Below are 27818 nucleotides of genomic sequence, written 5' to 3'. Positions count from 1 at the left end.
CGGCCGGGCGCGCTCACGCTGGTCCCTTCAATGGATGTGGGCCCCCCCTCCAGCAGCTGAAGCCTGATGATGACGATGGTGTGTGTGTGTGTTGGGGGGGAGGTTTTGAAAAAGGGTGTGTGTGTGGGGGGGGGGGGGGGGGGGGGGGGGGGGGGTGACGCGCGCGCCCGGTTCCGCTCGTGCCTTGACAATGCGACACGTCCACACATTAAAAATGCCATCGCTGATTGCAATCTTGTTTTCATTAGAGGTCACACACCTCTGATGAAGTGGCTCACAGACAGACGACACTCGGCCGCCTGCTCCAAATTATTATAGCACTAATCATAAAGGGCCTATCAGCAGCATGTAATGAGCTGGATTCATGCTCAAACTCTTTGACAGTCTGTTGTATGTTTACAAATAAAATATTTACAAATAGAACGTGTAGCCTTACTAAATAAAAAAATATATACATCCACAGGCTTGCTTAATATACAATCCGATTAATGCCCTTTTATTTGGTATGTCATGATAAACAAAACGAAGCGTGATCCTAAATGAGCTTTCTTGTGTTGTAGGTCAAAGAAAATGGCTAAAAGCCATTTCTTTTATTGACTCTTGTAAATACATAAGGTGGATCACAAGTTTAATTAAAAAAAAACCAATTAAGTGGTTTTGTTGTTCACAGGTGTGATACTAAATCATAATTGCAAATAAAAACACCAAAAGCTATTAGAAATCCCAGCAACATCATGTCAAACTTAATCAGTCCATATTTGTCCTTCCTGGTGACTTTCAGTCAACCTTTACTTTAATCGATAAAGACGATGTTCATTCATGAGCTTGAACACGACAGCAGAGTTCGAGGGAGAATATATTTTATTTAGATAAAAATCAACAAAGGTAGACACTATTGTTTTAGTGCATCCCAGCATGTCATTCTAGTTACGGAATCTGCAATGAAAACAGTCAAATCAATCATTCAGCAACACATTTGATTAACAAACCCCAAGGTAAAAATATCTATATGAATCAACAGTTTCTGTACAATCAGCTTTCTTTTTTTTTTTATTCACAGGTTTGCACTTGTGGTGTATTGAACAAAAACATTTGAAAGTTGAAAACAAGTAAACTTAAGCATCTTTTTTCTTTCCAGTCTATGGCTTGTTTTTGCTTGTTTGTTTTTTAAGGCTAATAATATTCTACATCAGAACTGATGTGGTGCAATTTGCATATGAAGTGCGAAACAGGCAATAAAAGACTAGCACCTGCATTGTCAATGAAAACACTCAACAGGAAACACTAAACATTGAGGACAGTACATGTGGAGAGAGAAAAGGGCGGCAGTCTTTGGTTCAGCTTGATACTTTGACCCTAAATGAAGGTCATCTAGTGGAAACGCAGAAGTGCTTGAGGTCAGTGTAACATAATGTTGCATTGGTAAAAGGAGCACGTTTCAAAGAAGCCTAAATCTACTTTATTGAACAAGTTTGTGTCTTCCGCTCAGTTGAAGTTTAAAACATATTGCACAATAACCAGCATTGCCACAATTCTTATCTCTGAAGCAGAAACAATGGGCAAACAACGCACCTCTGGAGTGTCAACTTATTGTATATGTGGCTCAAACGATGGAGAGCTCATGCTTGTAACAGTACTTTGCACTTCATCGAAAGCAGCCTGTGGCAAAAACTAAATCTCAAGTGGAAAGAGGTTATCCTGCAAAGACCGTGAGAACCGAGAATCCCGGAATTTCTGAATTGTACTGTCGCAGTTGTTTTCTCCGGATTGTAAAACGTATTCAACAACAACAAACTTACTCCACTCAACGATCCCGGACCAATTATTTCAACACAAAGTTACAGGCAGCATATTAGCATTAAACGGATCCAAAACAAAAGAGCGTGTCGAACACACGGCCCAACTCTGGTCCAGTAGAGCATCTCATCTGGTCCACAGGATGACGGAGAAGAAAAAAAAAAAAAAAATCAAGTGTTGTTCCTTATGTATTCGCTGGTAATTGCACTGCTTTAATGAGACCAGCAGACAAACGCTGAGGCCGAGCAGCAGCAATGAAAGCTGGTTACCTTATTGCTCTGGGAAGTGGCAATAGTAGCAAAGCCATCTGTGAGGGTGGATTTGTGACAACATGCATGCTGACGGCTGCAAAACGCTGCAGTTGGAGGACAGTTTGGGGATATTTCAGTGTTTTAACACTGGGAACTGTGATCATTTTTCTCATAAATGTTCAGGTTTTCTGACAATATGTTTTTTTTTTACCATACCTCTTTGCACTAAAACAAAAGACAATTTGTATTTCAGGGTTATTAAGCAAGTGTTGCACTGGTCCGAGCCTCGGAGGATGAAATGTGGGCTGCACGGGTCCCCTGAACTAACACGAGTCACCACAAAGTAAAATAGAAACAAAATATCTAAATGCAACACTGATCATATCAGAAAAAAAAAACTATATTTGATCCAAACCTATCTGGTCCCTCATATGTTCTCAGATTAGTGTTAAAATGTATATGAAGGCTGATATAAAAGTGTATGAATTTGACAATCTTTATATGAAAAAAAATAATTTTTTATAAAAAAAAACACCTGTCTAATTTGTGATTTATACAAGAAAGTGCCGATGACCAGCCACCTCTGGTCCTTCAAAAGCAGAGGCGTTTTTAATACAGTCCATCACAAACTGTTGTCTCACAGAGGCTCAACTACATCAAAGAGGTCGCTGTCGACAAGACAATTAATAGAACCGAGAGCCTCCCGACTGTAAAGTGCCATTCGTGTCATTATGTGACCACGTGACAAAAACAAAGAGGGCGAGTCCACAAATGAGCTCCTTGCTCCGTCTGACACACACACGCGCGCGCACGCATGCACACACACGCCGCAAGCGAACAACAGAACAATGACATGTATACAAGCTTAAAATAAACTTGCACTGATAGACAAACTGCAAAAAAAAAGTGCACACCGAGCATAAACAGCGAAGAGCCGAGCAAGTACAAACTTCAGCCCGGCGTCTTAAGGAGACTGAGCGCACAACTTAGCTGCTTCTTCGCGGGCCTCGTTCTCTCCATCAATCCGACTAAAAATATTGCGGTAAGTACTTGGAGCTGACAGGACTGAGTACGGTCTAATCCTCCAGCATGACTTTGCTGCCGAAAATCCTGCTCTTCAACAGGGGGGGGGACGGACGGATATTTTTTATTTATTTATTTTTCCCTGCACTCAGAGCATCAGCTAAATCCTATTCATCACACAGCATCCCTCTCTGCAGACCTGGCAACCCGAGTCCTGTTACCAGGCAAGGGCAGGACAGTGCCAGCATTGTTGGCATCTATATTTAGTTGGACCCGATAAGAGGGACTGACCCTTTTGAAGGACATTTCGGTGTTCTTCAAAGTGCTTTGGTGGCAACCATCCTCAGAGGACCGTCGTCAGGTAATCAGGAACAAAGTCGGCCCGGAAATGTGACGGCGGGGAACAAAAATATCTGGACCACCAGCCACTCTCGGTTCGCCCAAAGTGTGACTTCGGCGGCTTTCATGTGGCACTTTTGTCACCGCTTTTCTCAGTCAGGGTGCTCGAGCTTTGCCTAAAAGCCTCTGATTTGTAAAAACAGGTTGTCAGGACAGAAATCCCCTGGAAAGGGAGAAGTGGTACTTTGACACAGTGCATACTGTGCACTGAAGTAGCAAGCGATAATGTTCGGGGAGGAACGGGAACAACCTGAGAGGAAATCAGTGCACTGAAGTTTAAAATGTGTATTGATAGCTGGGTGCCGGGCTTTTCGCTGCTCCTCTCTGTCTTACTCTATTCCTACAGAACGACAATGTTCAGCAACTGTTTCCAATGATAAAATGAGAAAGAAAAAAAAAAAAAAAACTCGCTGCCTCGCAGAGTTTTCCTGCATGTATTGAGCCCAGGTTTTTGGTACTCGTCAAATAAAGGCGCCCAAAATCCTTCTCATACATTGACTGTAGCAGTCAAGTAAATTGCCGTCACTGTATTTGCAGTATCAGCTCTACCAAAAAAAAACACGAGGTAACATCTCGACAGGACGCGGTGTCCCTGTGTCATATCCTGTATTTTACTCTGCCGAGTCAACGTGTAGTACTGAGGGGAGCATGTGAACTTAATTTGAAAGGCCAGAGGTGTCAAGAGTGTTGTGGCTAAAACAAGCAGAGGTAAATACTGAGCACATTTAAAAAAAAAACATGTAATAAACAGCATACGATTACATTAAATAATAATAAAGTGTACAAATCAACAGACAAGTCGAGGAGTATAACAGCAATAAAAATGGATATAAATACCAAAACTAAAAATCTTGCATAGGTTTAAAAAAAAAAAAAAAAGAAAAGTGAAAATGAAAATTCAACAAAGAAGGAACTCAATTGATTCAGTTCCGGCTCTTTTAGTCTGTTGTGTTTTAGCTTTATAATTCCATTTGTGAGAGAACCAACAGAGTTACTATCCACAAAGTGAGCTGTATTGACTGCCAAACCAGCGTAAAGAAGAACACAATGTGGAGTTATTGAGTGTGATTTAGAGTGGCTCCCTAAAGGACAAGTGGCCATTTCTATGGGGATGACTCCACACAGAAGCATATAGTGTGCTTACCACGATCTGATTAGGGCCTCAAATGACTGTCTTTGCCCAGATGAATCACCCATTCAGGCCTCGTCCTAAGAATCTTCCGCGCTGCTTTATGTCCGAGCCTCCGCTGCTTAACGGCAACTCCGTTAAGTGTGTGTGGGTGAGTGCTGGTCTTTGATCCAAGTAGCAGCTAAATTATGGTTTTAATCTGAAACATGGCTGTCGTTAGTGCACGCGTTCCATTTGTTGGCCAAATAGGCATCGGTGCATAGACAAGTGGAAAAAACTACTGCAAACTAAGTTTTATTGCAGAGGCCCACCTATTTTTTTTTTTCTTCCTTTCATTTCTTAAGTGTTCAGTAATCTTTTAAACGACTTCCTCCTCTTCTACTCTTCACTTTGCTTTCTTGACCTGCCATTTAGGCATGGCACTGCCTGGATTTGTCTCGTTCTCATTTAGTCCGTCTCTTTCTCTGCACTCCTTGTGTGAACTGCAGAATCTAATCTCATTTAAGCTCCAATACCTCCAGCATCAGTGTTATTCTGGGCTGCCACGGCAACTGGGCCCTCCCCATCGGCAACTTTAGCCCCCGCAGCAGCGGCCTCCTCTCCGGCAATGGGGTCGACAAGGAGAGGGCCAGTCTCCCCGGAAGAGGCCGACACGCCCCTATCGGTCCGTTCCAGCTTGCGGTGCTTGCGCGGCTCTGGGGGCGTGTCCTCCCGGGTGAAGACGGCCCGGATTCGCTCCCCGCAGACCATGGCGGCCTCCCTCGTCTCTTTGGAGAGCTGCGATAGACTGAGGAAGCCGTGGGGGAGGTCGTCCACCACGCACAGAGTGACGGGCTGCTCCACGCTCCTCAAACGCTTGGCAAACATCACAGAGTCGTCCAGCATGGGGTCTAATGCACAGGCCTGAGAGGGGAGGGGAGGGGAGTGCGAACGAAGGAAGGGGTGAGAATGATGAAAAGCAAATTTGGATTCCCGTCAGACATGTCAAGAATCTCAATTAAGTGGTGAAGAAAAGGAAGCCAGGCCTCCTGGTCCCTTTTGTTCCCACTCTACATCTGCTGACTCACTCTCGTTGCTTAAAAAAAAATACCACCCGTTTTTTCATTTTCATATCAACACCCTCCTTAAAAGAGAGTTCAAGCTTCATTCTCAGCCATTCCCTCCGCAGCACAGTGTCACTGATATCTGTAAACAGTGTTCACCTCTTGGGAATGGTCTGCTTTGTAGTACAACTTCATGTAAGCTAAATATTGAAAGGAATGCTGTGATGAAGCTCCAGTCAGAGGTTATGCAGGTGTAAAACGTCTAACCTTCAAGACCACAGTGATGTCTTTCTGAACCGCAAAAAAAAAAAGAAAAACAAGCATCTACAAATCTGTTACAACTGGGCAACCTTCCAGCTACACGGTCTTTGTGACTAACCCTTGAGCCAATGTGTTTAACCAAGTTTCTTGTCTTACCACGATGTGTATAGGGGGCAGGCCTTTCAGCATGCTGTCGGGGGCCAGCAGAGGTGAGCAGTAGGGATCCCTGACAACCGGAGAGCTCATCACCTTCATCTCAGCCAGCTGTTCGGTCCGCAGTGGCTCAAACCCCAGAGGAAACTCCCTCGGGTGCTCCAGCTCCGCACCGTCCTCTCCAGCAGGGGGTGGTATGGCCACTGAAGACAGGTCACCGTACATGGAAGGATCTCCATCCTTGGAGAGGAAGAAATTCACATCTTCTGGCTACACAGGAGAAGAAATGAGTAGAGGAGGTTAGATGATGGCGAGCAGTCAAGGGAAGAGGCCGTATTAACGAAATAAGAACAAAGGCTTCAAACATCTCAGTTATCTTGGTTATATACACACGCACGCGTAACACTTCGTCCTTGTGAAGATCTTCTAAAACCTTGGCTGGGTGCCTGCGTCTTGACTGAACAATCCCCCATTTCAAGGAGGTAAAGCATATTTAATATCTTACGTCATCTCTGCAAGCTATTTTCCTCCCAGCCAGCCACTAATCCAGTCTGCCTGTGAGAAAATACATACGAGGATAATCTGCAACACCTTGCCAGCCTGTGCACAACTGAAAAGTTGAAATATTCTGCCAGCATATCACAGCCATTTGTTTGTGCGACGTATGGGTGACACAGTCCAGACCGAGTTCTACACAATAATGCTGGACACACAGCCACGTACGATCCTGGCCATAACGTCCTTGGAACTCAAGAGTGTTTGACCCTTTAAAAAAAAAGCTGGTAAGCAGAGGAGATTTTCTACACTGGAGCTGTGCTCCAATCAGCCTCGCATTACACACCTCCCTATAATGACAGGTTAAAGTCTCACACCCCCCCCCCCCGGGTGATTTGTTAAGCCGCAGCTCTTCTCCCTTTAATGCTGTTAACTACTTCTGTATAAGACCATCAGCTGAGAGCGAGCTAATCTCAATGTAAACAAGTGTGACATACCGCGCGCTCGGAGTGCAGCGGTGCACTGCGGGGAGGGGAACTGTTGTGGGATCCCAAGTCCTGGCAAGTCTGGCTCTTCACAGATAACTTTCTGCCGGGGAACTCCGAGGCTTCTGCCGGTATGGGAGGGTCAGCGTGAGGAGAGGAGATGGTCGCCTCCGAAATGCTCTTCCTCACGGCGTCTGAGGAACACGATGAGGAGGGGGAGCAAGAGACAACAATCAACATGTCGGACATGCAAATGAGAAATTTAGGCTTGTGAAAATCATTCAATGTTTAAACTACACGGTATATTAAAGACAAAGGCTTTAATTCTCTTTGGCTGAGTAGCAGTTGAAGGGCACATGAAAAAAAAAAAAAAAAAACACAGACAGCAACACACAATCCTTCTCACTTAGTCTACTGTTTCCACTTATCATATGTCCTCTGGTTGACAGCCAACAGTTAAAAGCCTAAAATGCAAATGGGAAAATATCAAGAAGAAAAGAGGAGAAGGAGGAGGAGGAATTTCAAAACGTGCTGTCATGGTGATATCATCTGCCTGCCCAAAGCTGTCAAAACACAGCTGTAAGAGTCGTCACGGCTGGGCTCCTCAAAAAAAAAAGCTCTACCGATCTGCTATCTCTTTAATAATGAACCTTCTCAGCTCCATGATGGCCTTTAAATAATGTACACCCACCAACGACACACTCATTAGTTGGGAGTTTTGCAGCTGCGAGGGTGTCGCCGAGCTATGGGGACACCAGAGAAATTACAATTTCCCCACCAGGTTTACGGTGGCCACAATTAACAATTACTGTCAAAGCACTGCTGTTCCGTTAAGGTGAGTGGATATGAATGGAGCAGCAGGAGAGTGATGCAACAAGGTGGGTTAAAGTGATAATTGGCTGTTGGATGAATGTTACTGACCCCCTCCATATGGGCTTCAAATGAATCCTGGAGGACGTGTAATCGTAGACTCACAACACTTCCATAAATTAGCTTAACCAACACACCAGAAATGTGGAGGGTGAATAAATACAGAGGCAATTCGCACGGATATGAGCTATACTCTCAGCAGAGATATGATCGCAGATAGAAATCCATAGAGAAATTTACATTCCATTGCTGCTAATCAAAAATGCCTCGCATGCAATCCAAATGATCCCACTGAATTGCACGGACGAGAGCTGTATCGCTGGCTGGTATACCTGTGGCTCCTGGCGGTGCCTGTGCGGCTGTGCCAGGAGAGGCAGAGGCTCGGTTAGGATCCAGCAGAGAGTGAATCCAGTTGGAGGCGCCCTGTCGGAAATCTCGCAGCAGCAGTGCAGTGTCTCTCCTCACCAGGCTCAGTGTGCTCACTTTCTCCACCTGCTTCTCAGTCTGCGGTTCAGCGCCTGAAGGAGGAGACAGAGCGGAAGGGTTAGGGAAAGAAAAAAAACAAAGACACGCAAACAGGATGAGTGTTATTCTTCCAGGAGCACAAATGAGAAACAATAGAAGATGCAAAAGCAATCACAGGGAAGGGAAGTGAAGAATCCCACTGGCTGAGTGGGTTCAATGCTACCACAGAGCTATTTATATTACAGACAGCAATATACAGTGATGACAGCAGGAGGTAATACAAAATGATAAGTGTTTTAGTTTAGGACTGAAAGGAGACTCGGCTTTGCCAATATCACTGTGTCAGTATTCAGTGTCATTTGCCAAGTCCTCCACCTTCCTGCAATTCTCCTCTTGTGAAACAACTATTTATCAAAAGACAGGGAAGAGTTTCTCCAGCTCCTCACAAGTTGTAATGACACTGAGAAAAATGAGGTTTATATGCAAATGAACCCAGTTGCTGTGGAGGAGATTTCCAGGACATGACACAGTTACACATTGGAATGTGTCCTTTTTTTAGAAAACCATTTGTTCTGTTCAGGTTCATGGCTCTCACAATAGGCTAGAGTGGCTCGTTTTGTCACCTATTAAAACAAGAGGCTTTCGTCTGCTGCTCGCAATGTGTACTATAAATGAACTGAGGCAACGACAAGATACAAAAGCTGAGGAAAAACCTGCAATGATTAAAGTAACAGAGTCCCACAACTGTCAGGGAGTAAAATACAGGACTGTTCTGATTAACTGACTAATCAGAAAATTATCCAAGTACAATTTTACTGAAATTGAAACTGTTTTAACAGTTGTCACAGCATACTATTCCTCAGTCAAATATTGTCACCTTGCGCTTCGGCCGTTGTCATGATTAACAAACGTTACTACACAGTTCATTTTAAATAACACCATGTCACTTGAAGGCATTATCTCATCTTACTGGAACATAACATCACAGCTTTCCCCAACAATAGTGTATTTCTCCTATCCCATAACATCCTCTATACCTTGTTGTGGATTTTACTATGCAATGTCCCCATTGTGTGAATAATAAAGGATAAATCATCTCCTACCAAGTCATTTCAGGACATTTTTAGAGCGTAAGCACTTGAGTAATAAATAGCGTTATTGATAAGGGGAAAAGGTCACTATCAATGTTGTTGGTCCTGACGAGTGCGATACAATTCCTGATAAAAAAAACAACAACTAAGACATGCTTGAAAGAAATCCCAACAACAACAAAAACTGAACAATAAAACACGCCACACGCACACACACACACACACACACACACACCTACCTGCGTAGGCACTGAGACACCTGGACAGCACGCTGAGCGGCAGCAGAGGATCCATAAGTGTTAGCAGACGGGAAGGCGATGCGGAGGCCGTCAGCAGGGTGGCGGGATAGGCTGCCACAATACCATCTGGCATTCGCACACCAAAGGCAGCAGCGCGCATCGACGTCGTCACACACAAGTTGCCGCCCGCGCTGTCGCCGGCCAGACAGACCTTCTCTCCGGTCCAGCCTGGAGTGATAAGAGGAGGAAGCGTGACGATAGAGGTAAGAAAAGCAAGGTAGGAACAACAAGATTTCACAGGCAAATGAAAAAAAAAAAAAAAAGGCTTATCTAAAAACTTTTGTGAAATCCACCCGAGTTGCAAGAAAAAGGAGTGTGACAAAAATAATGATGTTTGCTCTGTCCTACAGAGTAACACGGTGTACCTGCTATGTCTGGTTGTTGTCTCTTTGCCTTCCTATGAGCCGTGAGATTTGTGTCTTGAAAAACAACGCTAACATGCTGCGGCACTGTAATTTGACACGGCGCGCTTCAGTGGTGCGGTCTCCCCCCTAAAACCCACCAGATGTCATCCGTTTTCGGTCTGAATACCGAGCACCACGATTTGTGGGGACACTGCAGAGTTGCGAGTAAAAGGTGCGGGAGGCATGCAAGCACGATCAGTTTCAAAGTGATAAATGAATCCTCGAGGCAGGGCCTGGGCGTTGGCGAACACAGTTGAGGATTTACAGAAGCACTCCACCTTCACAGTGAAGTAGGCGAGCTTTATCCTTTTTAGTGCTTGCTCATTAATTCTTACAACCGTCTTCCTCTTTTTTTATCTGCTTAAGGTATACACCATTACGACTGCATACAAAATATTCTGTGTGTGTTCAGAACTTTTCACTTCCTGCTTAATTCATTTTGTTGATTTAATTCTGAACTGATAAAAAACAGATTATCAGTCAGAAAGTATTCAAGCCCCTGAAGCGCCCTGGAAGCTCAATGGTTACAGAGGATGCAACATGACTGCAATGTTCTGGGTTGATTCAAGCAGACCTGTATTGCACATCAAAACTCCCAGTGAAAATATGATTTCTACCTCCACACTAACAAGTGTTTCATAAAACACAGAGAACCATTAAAGTATTCACACCCTTTACTCATAACCTTCCAGAAGCTTCAGGGCAGCAATTCAAACCTTGTTGGAGGACTTTCGACACGCTTCCATATCAGAATTTGTCCCTTTTATCCCATTTTTCCTGGTAAATCTGCTACAGCTCAAACAGAATGGATGTGACCTGTAAACTTAAGGTCTCCCTGCTGCAGCTCTTTGGTGTTCTGGGATTGGGCTGGGGCGCTGGAGGGCAAAGATTTGTCCCACAGCCTCACCGGCAATGACTTGGCTGTAGACACCCTCTCAAGAAGCAGCAACACGCAGGAGCTTCAAAAACAAGTCTGAAAGCTGACCTTGTATACTATTGCCTTTCACTGATGACCCCCATAGCGCAGTCCTCCCACTAATACTTTTTAATTGTAGTGGTAATATGGACAACGAGCTTTTAACTCTGAGCTTTTAGCTCAGAGTCACATTCCTATTCATTCAGACAAAAAAAAACATAACACTTTCCAATTTCTTTCATTTAGCAAATATTGACACCACTGTGCTCCCGGGAACAGTTCAAAAGTTAGAATTGTTTTAAATGCTGTCCCCGATCTACACCTTGCCACTGTGTTTGGCAGAGCTCTCCAGAGCGCACCTGGCTGAGAGGAGGGCTGGCGTTCAGTGCTGGCTCGCAGCACAACCAAGGCTCTAATATGCCAGGTGTTTTTCCCCTCTCGTGGTTTTGATGAACTAAATATTAAAGCTTTGAAATGTACAAATTTCACAAAAAATGTTTCGTAAAGTTTTCATTCACAGGAAGCGACTGTGCAGACTCTTGCGGTACTCTGACAATGAACTGTGTCGTCTCCAAAATAATTCAGGCAAAATATAAAAGCACCAGCACTCCAGAGCTTATCATCATGTGTGTGTACCTAGTAGGTGGTGGTTTCTGAGAGCCCAGCAGTAGGCATAGAAACACTCCTCCAGGGCCCTTGGGTAGGGAGCCTCAGGGGCCAAAGAGTAGTCGACCGACAGGATGGGGACTCCAAGATCCTGGGACCAACTCTTCAAATAGGGCTGCAGCAGAAAGTAGACACAGACAAAGGTGACTTTAGGAATAGAGGAAAATAAAAAAAAACTGTGAATATATTCTATGTAGAATTTATGAGAAACTCCAGTGGCCACAGTGAAAATAATCCACATAGGAATTAATTTTTTTTTAAAAAGGCACATGGGGTGGACTCTGAGCAAGGATAAAAAGTTATGAAAATGATATGTTCCTCTGATGTCATCTGTCTGCTTTTTGCCTTACTGTCTAGACAAAAAGCAGAATGAGCACTGTCCTCAGAGTCACCTCCATTTCCTTTCCTTTTCATAGCGTAATAACAAAGGTGCCCCCCCCCCCCCGTGTCCCATTTTGTAGAGCAAGAAGAAATCGGACAAAGACAAGATGGGGGGGTGTTGCTTTACAACCAACATACAAAAAAAAAAAACAAGATCAGTGTCACCATATTGAATGTCTCTTTTGTTATTGTTGTAAGTTGAAGTGTCCACTGTACTTCTGCAGTAACCTTGAATTGTGAGAAAGACATCAAAAGTTGTTGTGACACGCAATATTATCCCTATACGGTATTACTCCTTTCTCCTGTCTTTATCTTTTCCCGGCACCTTTGTGACTCAGACGGTTATGAAAGTGACACATCACTCCATTCTCAATATAACGCAAGGCTTAGTATCGGTACATCGCGTCGTGACAACTGAAAAGCTAGAAGCTCCAGCACACTGCTGTCCTTTAACTCTTAAATGTCTCTTCCAACTCTATAAAAAACAGAATTGCATGAGAAAAGTATAACAGGAAAGTTGCAAAGTGAAATGACACAAACTTTTCATCTCAAAGATATTTAAAAAAAAATAAAAAATTCACCAGATCACTTTCAACCAACTTACCTATCCAAGAGTTAAATCCTCTAATAAATATGAACATGAGACCAACGGCTAGTGAGTGTGCATGCAGCACCCAAGCACCAGTGCCGGCTGGTGCATATCAGTAAGAAGGTAGTTCCTAATGCTTGTGTGATTATGCACAACTAATGAGAACAACATCCATTGTTGGCAATCTACAGTAAGTGTCGACATGTGCCTGAGTCCATGAACAGGTCTGACAGCCAGCCAGACAGTTCATTATCCGCTTGCATAAAAGCAGCTAAACACTCGGAACAAATTGCCTGCCGGGAAGACAAGAGGGGTTGGGAGTGCAGTTATTTCCCCGTCGCTGTGGAGTCTGAAACGTGCGCGCAAACCACTCTTCTTGGGTCCAAACTTCATTGTGGGGACTAAAATGTTTAATGGCGGAGGCATGGATTTATGGTTAATGTAACAACTAGATTAGGTTACCATAAAGCTGAGGTACTTCATTGTGCTCTTTCAAAGCGGCAAGAGAATCTGTTCCGTCGTTGAGTTTCCCCCACACAAGTAGTGCTGAAAAGATGCGCATGTGTGCGTTTCATTGGCCGTTTAATTTTACATGACTCGGGGAATTTATCACGCACCGTCACGTCTTTTCACCGGGTCCCAAATCTGTTCTCACAGCAGGAATTAATGAGGGAAGTAGTCCTACTCATCTACAGATTCTTGACAGCTAATCTGTACTCTTATACCGCCGTTGGTCATAATTTGATGTGTGTGTGTGAGTATGTGTGTGTGAGTATGTGTGTGTGAGTATGTGTGTGTATGCATGTGTGGTCTGCGCCTAAGTTGCTAAATAATCACATGTCAAATCATCCATTCCTGTGAGTTCAGCATCACCGCGCATTGATCAACCACCTGCGAGTCAGCAACCGAGCTTGGACTCTTTATTTTCAGACGACAGGAGAGACAAGATCAAGTGAAGGATATCGGAGTAGTTGAGATACGGGTGGCCAATGCCGGTAACAACGGTCTGAGAAACTTTCCATTCTGTCGTCTTCTCCTTCCTGGCCTTGAGGGATTCAAAGAAAAAGATACCTCAAAAAATTAGGAAGGAGCCAAGTATGCAATGCCCAAATATGACAAAAAAGGAAACTCGAAAAGGGCACTAAGTGAACAAAAAGGATCGTGTGAGACATTAGGAAGATTGAGAGGGGAGGATGTAATAAAAAAAAGCAAAACCCAGAGGAAGAAAAGAGAAGGATAGTCTGACAAGTCTTCCATTAGTGCCCAGGGTAATCTTTCTCTGCGGGGCTTTACAGTTCTCTGTTAATTCAACATGACAGCACTGCTCACCCCTTTTCTGATTGCTTCCTCTCATCTTCTGGTTGCCATGCAAGCCGCAGATCAAGGGTGACCACGTCCTTTACAATTCCGCAGAAGCCCGTCTTACAGCAGCTCGAAGGAGCTTGATGCCACAAAAAGACCGCTCAGTGCCACAGATGACCACATCAGCACCGGATAAACACGGAGTCGGGCCACAAATTATGTAAAAGAAAACAGTCTTTTTCACTAAACGGGTCAAACGTGTGATCACCCCGTTACAATATTATAGACTGTTACTTCTCTCGACTCGTCATAAAACCCATTTAAAAAGCAGCTTGATAAGACACACCGAAGAAACAGTTTAAGTGTGAAGGTTTGTTTTGCTGCGATAGTGACGCACAAAATGTAATCTAGAACATTTCGTTTAAAAAGAGCAACTGGAAACAACAATTTATATGTCAAATTAAGGTCAGGCCTGCATGTACCTTACCAATACAAACAACGCAAATTGAATTCAAAGCTCCAATTTATTTGAAGGTTCCAGAGAATAATTATAGAAATAATTAGTGTAACTGCTCATTAAACGCCACGCGACTGACAGGAAGAGGGGGAAGGGGGGGGGGGGGGGGGGGGGGGGGGGTTACCAATCCCCGTCTGATCAACACCGTAATGAACCGAGGTTAAATTATAATGAAGATTGAAAAAGCACTATTGACAGTACGAGATGGTTTAACTTGGTTTGATTACCACTTTGCGTAATACATCTCAAGTCATGTGTAAGTGTGAGACGGTTTATAGATGAGCATCTCTTTTGAGGAAGGTTACGTCATGAGTGGCATGAGCCTGTAAATACGGCGACATGCCAATAGAAATCTGAGGAGGAGATGATTTAATCCTCAAACCGGTTATAAGCTCCATGAACCACTAATATGAGGAGTGGAAATATCAGTAGTTCAAAAGTATATCATGTTTGATTGTTGTTGTTTTTTTTAAGAAATCTCAAATAAAAAAGGACATTGGGACACATTGACCATGAATTTTCCCCCAATAAACACCTGATCAATTCAACTTTGATAGACAACCCAAAGCATCATGAAATATTGTGATCGGACTGATTCTAATCAGAATCAGAAATCTTTATTGTCATTGTATCAATGTGACATTGTACAATGAAATAAAGGTGCAGACTTTCAGGTGCGGGTGCAAAAAAGCAATAAATAAATAAATAGATAAGATCTGTAATACACAAAGAATGAGAATTAGAAATGTAACTTAAGTGAGGAAGACTCTGGGCCTGATCCAGTGGGAAAGCATCATCTCACCTCATGAGACTTGGAGGTTTGAGCCACGAAGCCTCCTCCATGAAAGTGGACGAGGAGGTTGGGAGAGGATGGGAGGCGCTTCGTCTTCAAGCCCAATGACAGAGAAATGGCCCCGCCCTCCGAACGGGACAGAGACAAGAGAGTTTCGCTGTCCTGCAGAAAAAAAGAGGAACAAAGACACAAATGTAGAAGGTCATGATCTCATATTTGACATGTCATGATTGTCTTACTTGCATTAAATACCTGGACAAAAAAAAAAAAGAAGGTATTTTCTACGTCTCATATTCTTTAAACTGGCTCTTTACTTCTTTAAGCCTCTAATGATAATTCAGAGTTACGGCAAAAGGATCAAAGCAGCTGACAAAGGACGTCGTCCATCCTGAAGGTGTGGAGTTGAGGATTTTCAGAACGATCTGTTGCGTTGAAAATGATTGAATGTCAAGACTTCATGTTTCCACTTCAAAAAATGGGTTTTGATTGCAGCTCAGGGTGTCTTATATCAAGTCAGTTTATAACCGTTTTCTTATTTTTCGAAAAAATTATTAAGTTTCTGACTTAACAGTAAAACAATCAGCATCATTGTTTGTGATTATGCCGACAAGGTATTACAAAAACAATAGTTGTGTGTGTGTGTGTGTGTGTGTGCGCACATGGAGGTGCTGCTCGTGTTAGTAGCACAGCTCCTTTGAGAGACTTTTTTTCTGCAACAGTTTGCTGCCAATGCTTCCTGTGTCTGGAGGAACTCGCACTCATTCCCATTCATTAACAGAAGAAAAGGAGAGGCACTGTAGCGAAGTGAAAGGGCTTGGCTGGTGCAAACTTGTACTTTGCGACATTCAAAGGGATGCGGTTGTTTTCCTGGAGAATGATCAATGCTGGAATTGTTTTCTGATAGCATGCATTGTGAAGTGCCAGGCTAAAAAGAGGAGAATGAGCTCAAATGGAGAGCGGTAATCTCCCAAGAGGCACAACAAGTTGGGGGGAAAAAAAAGAGCAAGGTAAAGAGTACAAAAGCGAAGCAGAGTGATATCTTTGACATAGAAACGGAGAAAGCAATAATGAGGGGATTAAGTTGATGATATGATGCAGTCTTTCACACACAACGGAAAATGGAAGAAATGTATATCCGTGCCACTAGGCCTGGGCAATAAACAGAAATTTACCAAAATTACCAACTTCATTTTGCCCATTTTGGTATATTCGGTATTTAAAAAAAAAAAAGAAGAAGAAAAGAACCGTTGGTTTTGAATGTGTGTGTGTAGCATGTCCCTTTAAGAAGCTGGTCTGCGTCAGAGACGTGACTTCACCCCAAGTTGCGGCGGCTGCTGTGGTGGCTGAAGTGATCAAAGCGATCGAAGCAACGTCTCTTCTATCGTCCAAATCGTCCGTATTTAGAATCAGGGTGCAGAGTGACGCGAGCTGCGGGACTCCGCACCGCCACCGCAGGCAGAGCGCCGCGCAACGACACGCCGTTCGTCGGGCCGGACGTGAAAAGTCATTTTACACACAAAATATGTCACTTCTTTCACGAGGATTAGGTTAGATAGGTCTTTTTTCATATAACTGTGGAGAAATCCCGTGTTTTCAGGTGTAGTACAGACCAAGTCACGGGTGTAATCCACTCTGCTGTTCTCATTTCAATTAATCTGTGCTTATCAGCTCTTCATTAAAGCTTAACTAAAAGTACTTAATTTGTATTTTCTTCATTTATTTTCAGACAGCGTAGTTGTACGGTCTTTTAAAGTAGCAATAAATAGGTCCAGGGGAGTCGTACTATTAATATAACTGCTACATCTAGTGGCCAAACATTTTTTTTGCGCAGGGGGGTGCAGTGGAGTCGTTATCGTCCATTTGTCGTCATCGAGGTGAACTGATCAATATACCGTGATATTGATTTGAGGCCATATCGCCCAGCCCTACGGGCCATTAAATATTGCTGGATTGAACGGTTTAGGAACTTTTAGGGCTCCAATTTGTAAGACGCTTAAGAACAGCCCGTGAAGAAAAATGCTCTGAAACTAGGTCACAACAACTCAAAGTTGAGTTCCATGGAAGCCGAGAGAGACGAGTGCGCAGCAAGTACAACAGCAAGGCAGGGTTTGCATAGACTCAGCATCTAAGCGGCTTTTTCATTGAATTTCCAAGTGCGCTACATGATAGTGTGAGTTGAATAATGATACAAGTACCTGTCCTTCACGTAAGTCATAGGAGATGAGCCTCATCTGAACAGGAGCCGTGCCGATGTGCGATGATGGTGAAGGGATCGTTACTGATGCTCTGTGGTTGGCCGCCAAGGGAAGGTCAAAGGGCACAGGGGGCACCGAAAGAGCTCGGTTCACCTTAACCTGAGTGGATGTCATACTGGCAAGACCCTGGAGGAAAATGGATGCATGGAGAAAGAGAAAAAAAGAAATGGATATATATATATAGAGAGAGAGAGAGAGAGAGAGCGAAAGAAGAGACAGAAGCATAGAGACAGAAAAAAAAAGTGCAGAACGAGTCAGGTCACTGGAGAGAAAGTGAAACTAGATGAATAAATCATGAGCCCTATTGTAAAAATTGAATTTCACTCCATTATTGCTAACGGCCTGTAGGCCAAAATGCATAATGATGGAATGGCGCTTTTACCAGAGGAGGGCAAAAATATTTCTGAAGTAGCTTTAAAATTAAAAAGTGGAGCAGCCCGCGAAGTGTGTGCGTTGGACAGCACGCAGACACACCGCAAGCATGTTCGCAGGTGTGTAAAACGAGGGCCGGACGGCCAACTGACCGACAGGATCTCGGTCTCGGTGATGTTCCAGTAGGTCTTCCAGAAATGGACGTCCAGGTTCTGGGTAATGCGTTCAAATTCCGCCCCTCTCAACTCCGGATCGATGGCGTACTTCCCTGAGGTAAAGAACGAGCTGGCTGCGACGCCTGTGAGACGGAGGGAGGAGAGAATAATGAGGAGGCTTTATATAAAAAGGTAGAGGGAGGACACTAAGAAGGCTTGCGCTCACACTTGTGTTAAAGTCTTCGGCTCCAGACCGAACCAGAAAATAATATATTTAGGTGCAGAGCGTTTTCTTGACGTGCATTATGCAACAGAGCTTTCATCATTTCCACAGCAATGCAGTGTGTTGGGATAAGTGCACCCGTGGGATTATTGTGGTGGTATTTTTAAAACCAGGCAAAAATGCTCACAGTCACATTTGAATTGAGAGTCAAAACACCAGCAGGAATTCTTTTTTTTCCCCCCCACACGACACGGCAACAAAAAAAGGAGATGAAAGTTCAGACACCCGTCGATTCTCCCTATCGATCCACACCAAAGGGTGTTGGGTAGCAGGCCAAGACCTGATCCCCCGCAGGAGTCTGGGTTCACATGTTTGGTTTGACAAATGAACAGAATGACAGTTTTACGTGAGCAACAAGCTGCAACAGTGAACACATCCGAGCAAGAAGTTAACAAACGCAAATATTTTTAAATATTTGGAGAGATAAAAATGGTTGGAATGAGGAAAAAGGGCATAAAAGGTCGCTGTCACAGCATCTCACACAATAAAGCAACACCAGAAAACTGCCGAAAGAGAAAAACACAACAAAAAAAAAGAGGGCAGAGTAATGGTCAAGACTAGAAATTAAAGTTGTAGCACTGCAAACCTCACAGATAACTCCAGCTGACAATCACTACCACTCAATGCACTAAATTAAACACAATAATACAACCAAACTTGAAGCTGCAAAACATTTAAAATTGAAAATGACAACAACAACTTGCAAACTGTTGTATAATGTTTTGCTATATATGTAAATTGCAGTGGGTGTTGCATTTCTGGTGGTAACAACTACAATTTAACTGAACATTTAAGATAGTTTTTTGCTTTTCAAACATGAAAAGTTTTATTGTTTTCCATTTTCCCTCCACAAATCAAACATACATGTAAACCAGCATAATTCACAGTAAAGGCAAAGACTGTGTCCACTATTAATTAAAGCCTGAGAAAAGACATCTCGCACAAGTCTTATTTAAGGCCTACAGGAGAGGAAAACTATCTACGATAACATGAACTCCAGGATATAGGAAGGGTCTTCATATAGCCTCTCAGGTCACTACAGAGAACTATGATGAAGGGGTGGGGAGGAGTTCTGGTTCACTCACCATACGGTGCAATACCTCCTGCTTCCACTGTGATGCAGCAGAGAGCACAAGAAACCATTTGAGTTGGAGAATTCCGTCTACGAACGTTAAAATATGTATGTGTCGGCGTGCACACAGCAAGTGTGTAGATGATAGCGCGTGTTCTTGCCACGTAGCCTCTATACATAACTACGTGCATGTTCAAAAACAGTCTGAAATATAGAAGAAGAGCATCAGCTAACCCTGGAGATTCCAAGGGATGAAAGGGCATCTAAAATCCAAACACACAACATCAAAAGGTACACAGTCGGGGGGCCAAGGAGCAGCGAGGATGGATGAGTACGATCTATGAATGTGAACGATGTGGATGGATGATGAGAGGCTGCGGCCGCAGATGCGATGATGCTGACCTATTCCTGACTGATGGCGCTTGTAGTTTTCTCCAAAGGACACCAGGCCGATAGCGATGGTCTGGAGACACGGCCGAATGGATGGCGTGAACTGGACAGAGGGAAAACAGAGGAATACTTTAAATTCTCATCCACTCTCCGTGGCCCATTGAAAACCAAGATATGGGGGGATGATAAAAAACCTGCAATCATCCAGAGACGGTGAAACATACGGGAATATGAGAATATCAAATGGCTATGAGACATTATAAATTGATAGAAAGCCGGTAGAGAGGGGAGGTTTCATCATATTTTCCCTTTAGTTTGCTTTTGACCTCCGACTGCTCGCGGGTCAGCCACTCTCGTTAAATTCAACAGAGAACACAGGGAATAGCCGTGAGAAGACCAATCCCTTCATCCCCAGACCTCCTGCTCTTCTTTTACCTGCAGGTTTGGGCAGCAGGAGTCATTTGTAGTTCAGTATGACTTTAATGGCTTTAACATTTCTTTTTTGGAGCCTAATATTATATTCTGGGGCAGTGGATTTCAAACCCTTTGCAGTAATACCCCACTGACATAAAGCAGAACAATGTAGCATTAAGCACCTGACATTCATCTCACTAAGTCAAGTCTCCGCAGTTCACAACTAACATTATTCCTCGTTTGAGGCCCTCGTACTGCTCTCTCGGCATAATACCAGGAGACTAAAATGAGAATCCAAATATTTAAAAAAACAAGCCTTTTTCAGACCCAATACCAACCAAGGAAACCTGTTTTGTATTCAGACCAGTACAGTACTTTCATTCCTTTTTAAACCTCAATAATTAATTGAAACACTTAGAATTTTGCTGTCAATTTTCAAGTTCGCATTCTGTTAATAGGTAAGTTAACTACTGCATTCATAGTACAAATATTAGATGGAGATTTTGTTAATCTAAGTTTCTATTCATACCATGATTGACTATATTAGAGAACAATTATTGGATGCAGAATTTTTAAATAAGTCCTTTAAACAAGATGTCCCAGGCAGAATTCAAAGTGCTATGAGGGGTGCTAGTAATCACCCTCCTGCCGTGACCCCGTGCACACCGAGCAGGAACCAGGACGGATGGACTTATGGATGCCAAAACTGATTTATCTTTGTTAATTCATGAAATGTAAGAGTCCAACTGGAATGACCAAAGTGGAGTACTTATTAGAACTGCTCAAGGAGAGTTTGATTTCTTTTTTTGTGCTTTTTTCCCCCCAAGTGTTTCTTGAGGAGTATTATTGTTCTTTGAGGCAAAAACTTGCACATAGACAAGCTTGTTAAGTGATTTGGTGACTGTAAACAAGCCACGCGAGTGTGTGTGGGGGTGAAAGTGTGAATGACGCTGGCCTGCTTATCGAAGTTAATCCTAATATGCTTTTTTATGATGCTTCTTCTGTAATCTTGAAAAGGTTTTCCATGAGTTATATTGTTCACCTCCTCACTACAACACCAAACTTGCGATCAAATATGAAGTCGTGCTCCATCGTATTCTTGCTTCCCCACACCGTCCCTCCGCCTCACCTGAAAGCCCAGGCAGCGCCCATAGAAGCATCCCTTGTGCATGGATGAGTATTCGCGGACGAAAGTCTCGCTGAGGCCGCTTTCGTTCGGGAAGAACAGGTTGCCATAGCTGTTGTCGTGGAGCATGCGCTGAGCCAGGTAGAGGAGGGCGCGGAGCTGGCACAGAGCGTTGCAGTAGGCCTCCATCTCCCCCGCGTTGTGTGCGACTCGGAAGAAGATGCTGCGGCGGTTGGCTGTGATGTAGCGCCCCTTGTGGATGATGTGGAGAAGGCAGCAACGCAACACCTGGGAAAACGGGACCCCATGGGAAAATCAAGGACTGCTGTGGAGGTGCGGCGACATTAGCCCAGGAGCACACACGTTATGCAATGGAAAAAATTTTAATAAAATAAGGGAAGAAAGCTGAGAACAAGTTAAAAAAAAAATTTAAAAAGCAGTTGTATGATAGTTTTAGGGTTACCATCATATAAAATAGTTTTGTTCTATTAATTATCATTGAGCATGTCTATATGCACAATATTAATCTGGATTCTGGAGGTTCAAGTGATCATGCAAGCAGAATAATGTGATCAAATATCCATTTTTTTTTTTTTATTATCGCATTTCTGAAGCAGTTCCTATTACTCCCACTTATTAAATGTTTGTGCTCATGTAAATAAAGTCATTGACAGTCATCCAAAGCATGTGGCTTGAAAGTCATGTCGTGTTCAGGTCTGATAGATATGTGTGTTAATAAAAGACCTATTTCATAACCAGCACACTCACAAAGTAAATGTTAGACAATAAACACATATCATGATGTGATAAAAAGAACAGAACTTAAACAACACTATTCTTGAACAGATAAAGAAATACAAATTACCACATGACAAAATTAAATAGTTTGGGGGGTTTTTTGTACACTCATTAAAGACGCATGTCCTCTATGTCCTCTGGGTGTACTTAAGTTGTAATTAAGATTAGTGTGGTAAGCTTGAGCATTAAAAAAAAAAAAAAAAAAAAAAAAAATGATGTGATACTTTGCCTAAATGCGAACATGAAGAGAAAAAAAAAAAACTTGCTGCTTCACCGGGGTGCTACAGATTAGTGCGAGTGGTACTGCAGGGATGAGAAGGATTAGAAATGTGGAAATCGAGAGGCGAGACAAACAGAGCGCCATTCATTTGCTGCTCTACTACGATCCTTCAGGTTTGGTGGGCTGCAAGTCAGTGAAGGTCATGATGCTTCATCAATAACAGCACAAGATAAAGTACAGTGGATACAGTAGCAGGAGATATCATGCAGCTGGAGGAATTCATCTAATCCAATTTGCAACACAAAATCAATCTGTAAAACAAATGGGCCGACCTTGAATCAGAGCGATATTAAGGCAAAGAGGTGCTGGTAAGTAGTTTCTCACAATGTGAGGAGAATATTGATAAGAATGGATTGAATTATTGGAGTGGTTTAGTCTCCCCAGTCTCACAAAGGATGAAATGAAAACAAAGATCTAACACTTGACTTGTGCACAGAGGGACTTTAACACTGTTATTTCTCCTGTTGTGGCAGATATTACCAACATTTGAGAACTACAAGATTTACTCGACATTGCAGCAGAGCCTCAGAACCTTCAGACCAGGAATCTTCAATGTTTCTGTGTTTTTGACTGTATCGAAAAGGTTAGATTACAGTCATATTAAATGATTGATGAATATATTAATGTCATCTTACAAAAACTGTCAAAGGCACTAATTCACTGTACTTTTTGGACAATGATACAACCAACAAATCAAAATAAATGAAGACATCATCATCATCATAAGAGAGTTAAACTATCCCAGAGCCTACCTTGACCAAGGAGCGATAGCCATTAGCAGGTATGTGTGGGTCAAAATCAAAATGATGATAAACGGCGGCAAAGCCACAGACGACCGGTTCCAGACTGCGAGCGTGGTCCTGGATGAGCTTCATGGCGCCCACCAGGCGGCGTGCCGCATCGCCCTGTGAGCCTTTGGCCCCTCCGGAGAAGAAGGTGGCATTTTCTTCACACACGCTGTACACGGATGCAAAAACGGCCTTGGTGTCCATCACTGTGGGGGAAGAGATTTGGGGTACGAAAGTAGAAAGACAAAATGGCTTTCATGAATGTCATGTTGTAGAAAAACCCACTTATGCCAAAGCTTTATCCATTTTCATCATTTATGCAAAAGTAGCCCCACACAGGAAAGAATATATATATATATATATATATATATATATATATATATATATATATATATATATATATATATATATATATATATACGAGATTGTTTCGGTCAAAGTGCATGTTTGAACAAACACATTACACAAATTTAATTTGTTCTACTGTTTGGACCTCGAGGCAATCTTAATCTATACAGAACTTTAAAGAAAAACACGTTTGTCCACAGGAGTCCACTTCAGCAACCATAAAGAGAACCCTGATCAATACACTCCGCCATGTCCAGAGATGTAATCTACAAGTAGAAACTCCAGAAAATTGCATATATCCAGCTAAATGCCTCCTCAGTCAAGCGTGAAAAGGCACCCTGTTCTCTGTGCTGCGCCACACCCACACTTATAATCAGCATTTAAAAACTGTACCAAATGGGATATCATTGGATTTATCTGACAAAATATTCTCATACCTATATTAGCCAAGCCCCCCCCAGACCAAATCACTGGGAGCTCATTGATTGAAACATGCTCGGCAAGCTTTGAAATTAAATGATATAAACCGAGGCTAAGCAGGAAAGACAAAATCCCACCCAGAACCGAGAGGCGAAGAAACACGCTGCTGGGAAAATACACGATTAGTCATACACTGACTAAAAACATGTCAACACACTCCCATAAGAGTCCCGAAGGGAGATATAGAGTTGACAGCACACGGCTGAGTGTGTTTATCAGCGGGCTCCTATGTCTACCCAGGTGGAGCACGACAAAGAGCCAGTGGACTCCCCGCAGAGTCACCCGAGACCCGTTTCCACGACGCCTTGGCTGGTACTTACTGTACAGAGTGACTGTTGCGCTGAGAGACCCGCGGAAGAGAAGAAAGGGACGACAGGCACAGGAAGTCAAGTGCTCGCAATGTGATGAGAGCATAGCAGATTACGGAACTAGGACACAGTGATAAGGAAAAGTGGTCGTTTCCAACACTGGTGATACTATAGAGGACCTGTGTGTGTTTTTTTTCATAGAAAAACCATAGATAATAAAAAGCTTCAAACCACTGTTTAAGACTGCATTTGTGTGTCAAATTGTCATTGGCAAACTCAAGCCTGACAAATTAACGGGAAAATTACTTTAGCCTTGCTATAAACTTTTAACCCGTGCTTCTATATGGACTGATACAACTTCAATTGCAAGGGGCAAAAAGAAAATCGGTGAATCCTTTCAGGTTTCCAAAGCAATATGTAGGGATGTGGAGTGTACCCGTTTGAAGAGGAAACCATTACCAAAGTAAAATACTGTTTCAGCCAAAGATCTAAAGAAGCACCAATCGCATAATACTGAAATTTTATTCAATAGGAGGAATAAACAAGTCTGTGTCATTTCACTGCAAACATCTGCAAAAAAAAAACTAACCATTCATCAACCTAAATCACACACACATATGGTAAATAGTTATTATCATGCATGTAAACCACATTTGTCTATGTTATGTGCTGCATTTTAGATGTTCCAAATGTCGATTTGAAATCATTAAATAAATTAGATTTCTTTCTGGTCTATTCCAAGGTTGGCAAAACAACAACTAAAGTGCATCATCTGGGCATATCCAAGTCAACAGCCAACTCGGTGAAGCCGCATCACAAACCAGAAGATGAACCGTCACTCATTATGGTGTTACTTATCATGAGCACTCTAACCTGCAAAAGTTAACTCTTGTGTATGTTTGATGACATGTTGCACTGGACAGTAGAAGCATTCTTCTGCAGTGAAGAGCACAGAATGTCTGAATCAGATCAAATAAATAGGACACGCTTGCCGAGTTATCAATTTTGATCTTTTCTTCAAATACTTAATGAGGCAGCTTTGGGCCTCATTTCTTATCGGTTCCACTATACGGTAAATGAGAGTGACACCAAGTCATCCCATGATGTCGAGGGGAAACTCCACATCCAAATTTATTTGAAAAAACACAAGTCCACAAATATGGTCATCTGCCTTCATCAGATGTAGATGTTGTAGTAAGACCAGGGAGGAATGTACAATGATGATTTTATAATACGCTCATCTTTTCCAGCTTTTCTTGAAATTACCGCTGCTACAGATTGACAAAACATACAAGCTCACCACTTTTTTACAGATAAAACCAAGTCGCTACTCTAGTGGAATAACATAATTGAATAAATAAAATACATTTCCAATACGTATCCGTGATGCAGATGGAAGATTGTTACTACTTTTATATTTAAAATTTGAGCTAAAAGTAAAAATTAAAGATGCACTTCACTTACATTGTGCATTTTTCACAGCAACAATAGTTCCCAACACTGACAGAGCCATGCAGGAGTCAGTGTCTTGCTCAACAACATGACCTATGGACAGGCTGAGGCGGGGGGGGGATCGAACCAGCAACATTGCTATTGGCAGACAACCCGTCGGGTTACATTTGCCTCATCTGAACAGACATTAACAAAAAAAACAATCTACTTGCCCTTTACTTACTTCCACTTTAAATGGTCGGTAAGTTGTAGGGACCAAACAGACCAACACCTTTTGTCACCTACTATTTTAGAATATAAATCAAAGATAACGGGAATAGTTTTTATAATATGCAGGAAAAGTGGGCTGTAGTTTTACGACAGCACAATAAATGGATGTTAACAGATTACCTCCAGTGAAGATATTGTCCTCATCATACCGATCAACTAAGAAAGCCTGCAGTAATACTAAATCAATTTAGCAGTTAAGGAGAAACACAGGTACAATACCAGACTTGTTGCTTCCCCTCAGATTTCAAAAAGAAAAGTCACCAGACTACTATAACTTTTGAAAACGACACAAGCGAGTCCTGTGCCGAATGTTCACCAAGGCAAATTCTGACGACGGCATAAAAATGCACACAAACAATTGCTATAAATGAATTCTCATCTGTCCTCATGAATGCATTCAAAGCAGGACGGCCTCGGGGAGAATACGGTGATGGTTCTGGTCAAGCAATCGCCAGAATACCATGCTGCAGTCTAGCAGTCGAAAGGGGTTTTGGGCACGGGGCCCAAATTAAAATTGCATTGCTTAATTAGAACAGGAGCAGCATTTACCCATCCGAGCAGGCCGATGGGATTGATGTTGACACAGGAAGGCCGGCCTGAATTTCACCAACCCTTGGATCAGCGCAAGCAGCTCTGAACTCATTCAAACAACAATAAAGCCAGCAAATATTGCACATCCGCCTGACTGCGGACGGGCGTGGAACATGCAAACACAATGCAAATGAACCGTTAGGAGGGCATCTTATCACGAGCTCGGAGTTTAAACACGCCATTGCGTGGAGGAGACTCGACCTTTGTTTGACTTAAGATAAGCTTCAAATGGTGAAACAATAAATGTTCCATCACGCCGGCCAGGACAAGCGGTCGGTATATCCCATCGCTGGAGGAAGAACATGACTCACCTGCTGGCGTTATCGCCCCTGCCTGCTGTACATCCACAACCGCTGTGGCTGCCTCATTCAATGTCAGAACCGCACAACCGGTTTCAACACTGTCCCTTCACGAGTGACGACTGAAAGCCCACTGCAACTATTAACGTGTACCTGGGCGCACCGCATTAAAGATGGATGAGGAGCGGCATTAATAAGTCATGTACAACAACCAACACCAGCAACATTACAGACACATAATGACTCCTGCTGGGCCCACAGACGGTGCCAATTGAGTGTCTGCATAAAACTAGCCCACAGGCAGCCTCTGGCTTAGCGAAGAATTGATGGCAAAGAGCAACTATTGAAAATCTGGAAGAGGGAAAGAAAAAAAAAAAAAAAAAAGCAGGTGAAAGTGTTTACCGGCGTCCGAGTTCAAGGCTGTGTCGTTTTCTGTCTCCTCTCTTCCACGTAAGCAATGAGAGCATGGAGAGAAAGGGAGAAAGCATGAGAAGAAGAAACAGAGGAAGGGGAGGTCGCGAGGAAAGACAGTTCCCCACCAAAAAGATACTGTCGTTTCTTGCTGTATCTGTTGTGAGCCCGTCTTCACAACATGCCTCTTCACTTCTGTCTGTGCGTGTCATCCTGTCATAACCAATTCCACTCTGTGGCGATGGGTTGTCTCTTCTTTTCCTCTCCATCAGTCCCTCCCATCCATCAGCCACAAGGAGAGTGATTCTACAGAACACCCTGGCCCAGTTAACTTTATCCCCGTTACAGCAGGCTAGTTTGTTATTGGCTCATTAGTTTGCAACGCCTTGTGACCTTT

General features: G+C 43.0%; 1 protein-coding gene across 1 annotated transcript in view; it reads right to left on the bottom strand.

Annotated features, from left to right (window-relative positions):
• Positions 1 to 851: 851 nt before the first annotated feature.
• Positions 852 to 27818, bottom strand: part of lipeb (lipase, hormone-sensitive b) — a gene marked incomplete at its 5' end in the record, with an annotated part of 30352 nt that continues 3385 nt past the window's right edge. Inside the window, 12 exons of the mRNA XM_080501222.1 lie at positions 852 to 5502; positions 6060 to 6326; positions 7049 to 7230; positions 8239 to 8424; positions 9702 to 9929; positions 11718 to 11862; positions 15339 to 15491; positions 17525 to 17710; positions 18109 to 18254; positions 19869 to 19959; positions 21400 to 21684; positions 23227 to 23468. Of these exons, the coding sequence (XP_080357348.1) occupies positions 5101 to 5502; positions 6060 to 6326; positions 7049 to 7230; positions 8239 to 8424; positions 9702 to 9929; positions 11718 to 11862; positions 15339 to 15491; positions 17525 to 17710; positions 18109 to 18254; positions 19869 to 19959; positions 21400 to 21684; positions 23227 to 23468 (2513 nt within the window). The 3' untranslated portion in view covers positions 852 to 5100. The remainder of the gene's footprint in view (positions 5503 to 6059; positions 6327 to 7048; positions 7231 to 8238; positions 8425 to 9701; positions 9930 to 11717; positions 11863 to 15338; positions 15492 to 17524; positions 17711 to 18108; positions 18255 to 19868; positions 19960 to 21399; positions 21685 to 23226; positions 23469 to 27818) is intronic.

The sequence above is a fragment of the Blennius ocellaris genome (assembly GCF_963422515.1).
Source record: "Blennius ocellaris genome assembly, chromosome: 8".
Taxonomy (NCBI): domain Eukaryota; kingdom Metazoa; phylum Chordata; class Actinopteri; order Blenniiformes; family Blenniidae; genus Blennius; species Blennius ocellaris.
The sequence above is the reverse complement of the archived record's forward strand: the minus strand, read 5'-3'. Positions and strand labels throughout refer to the sequence as shown.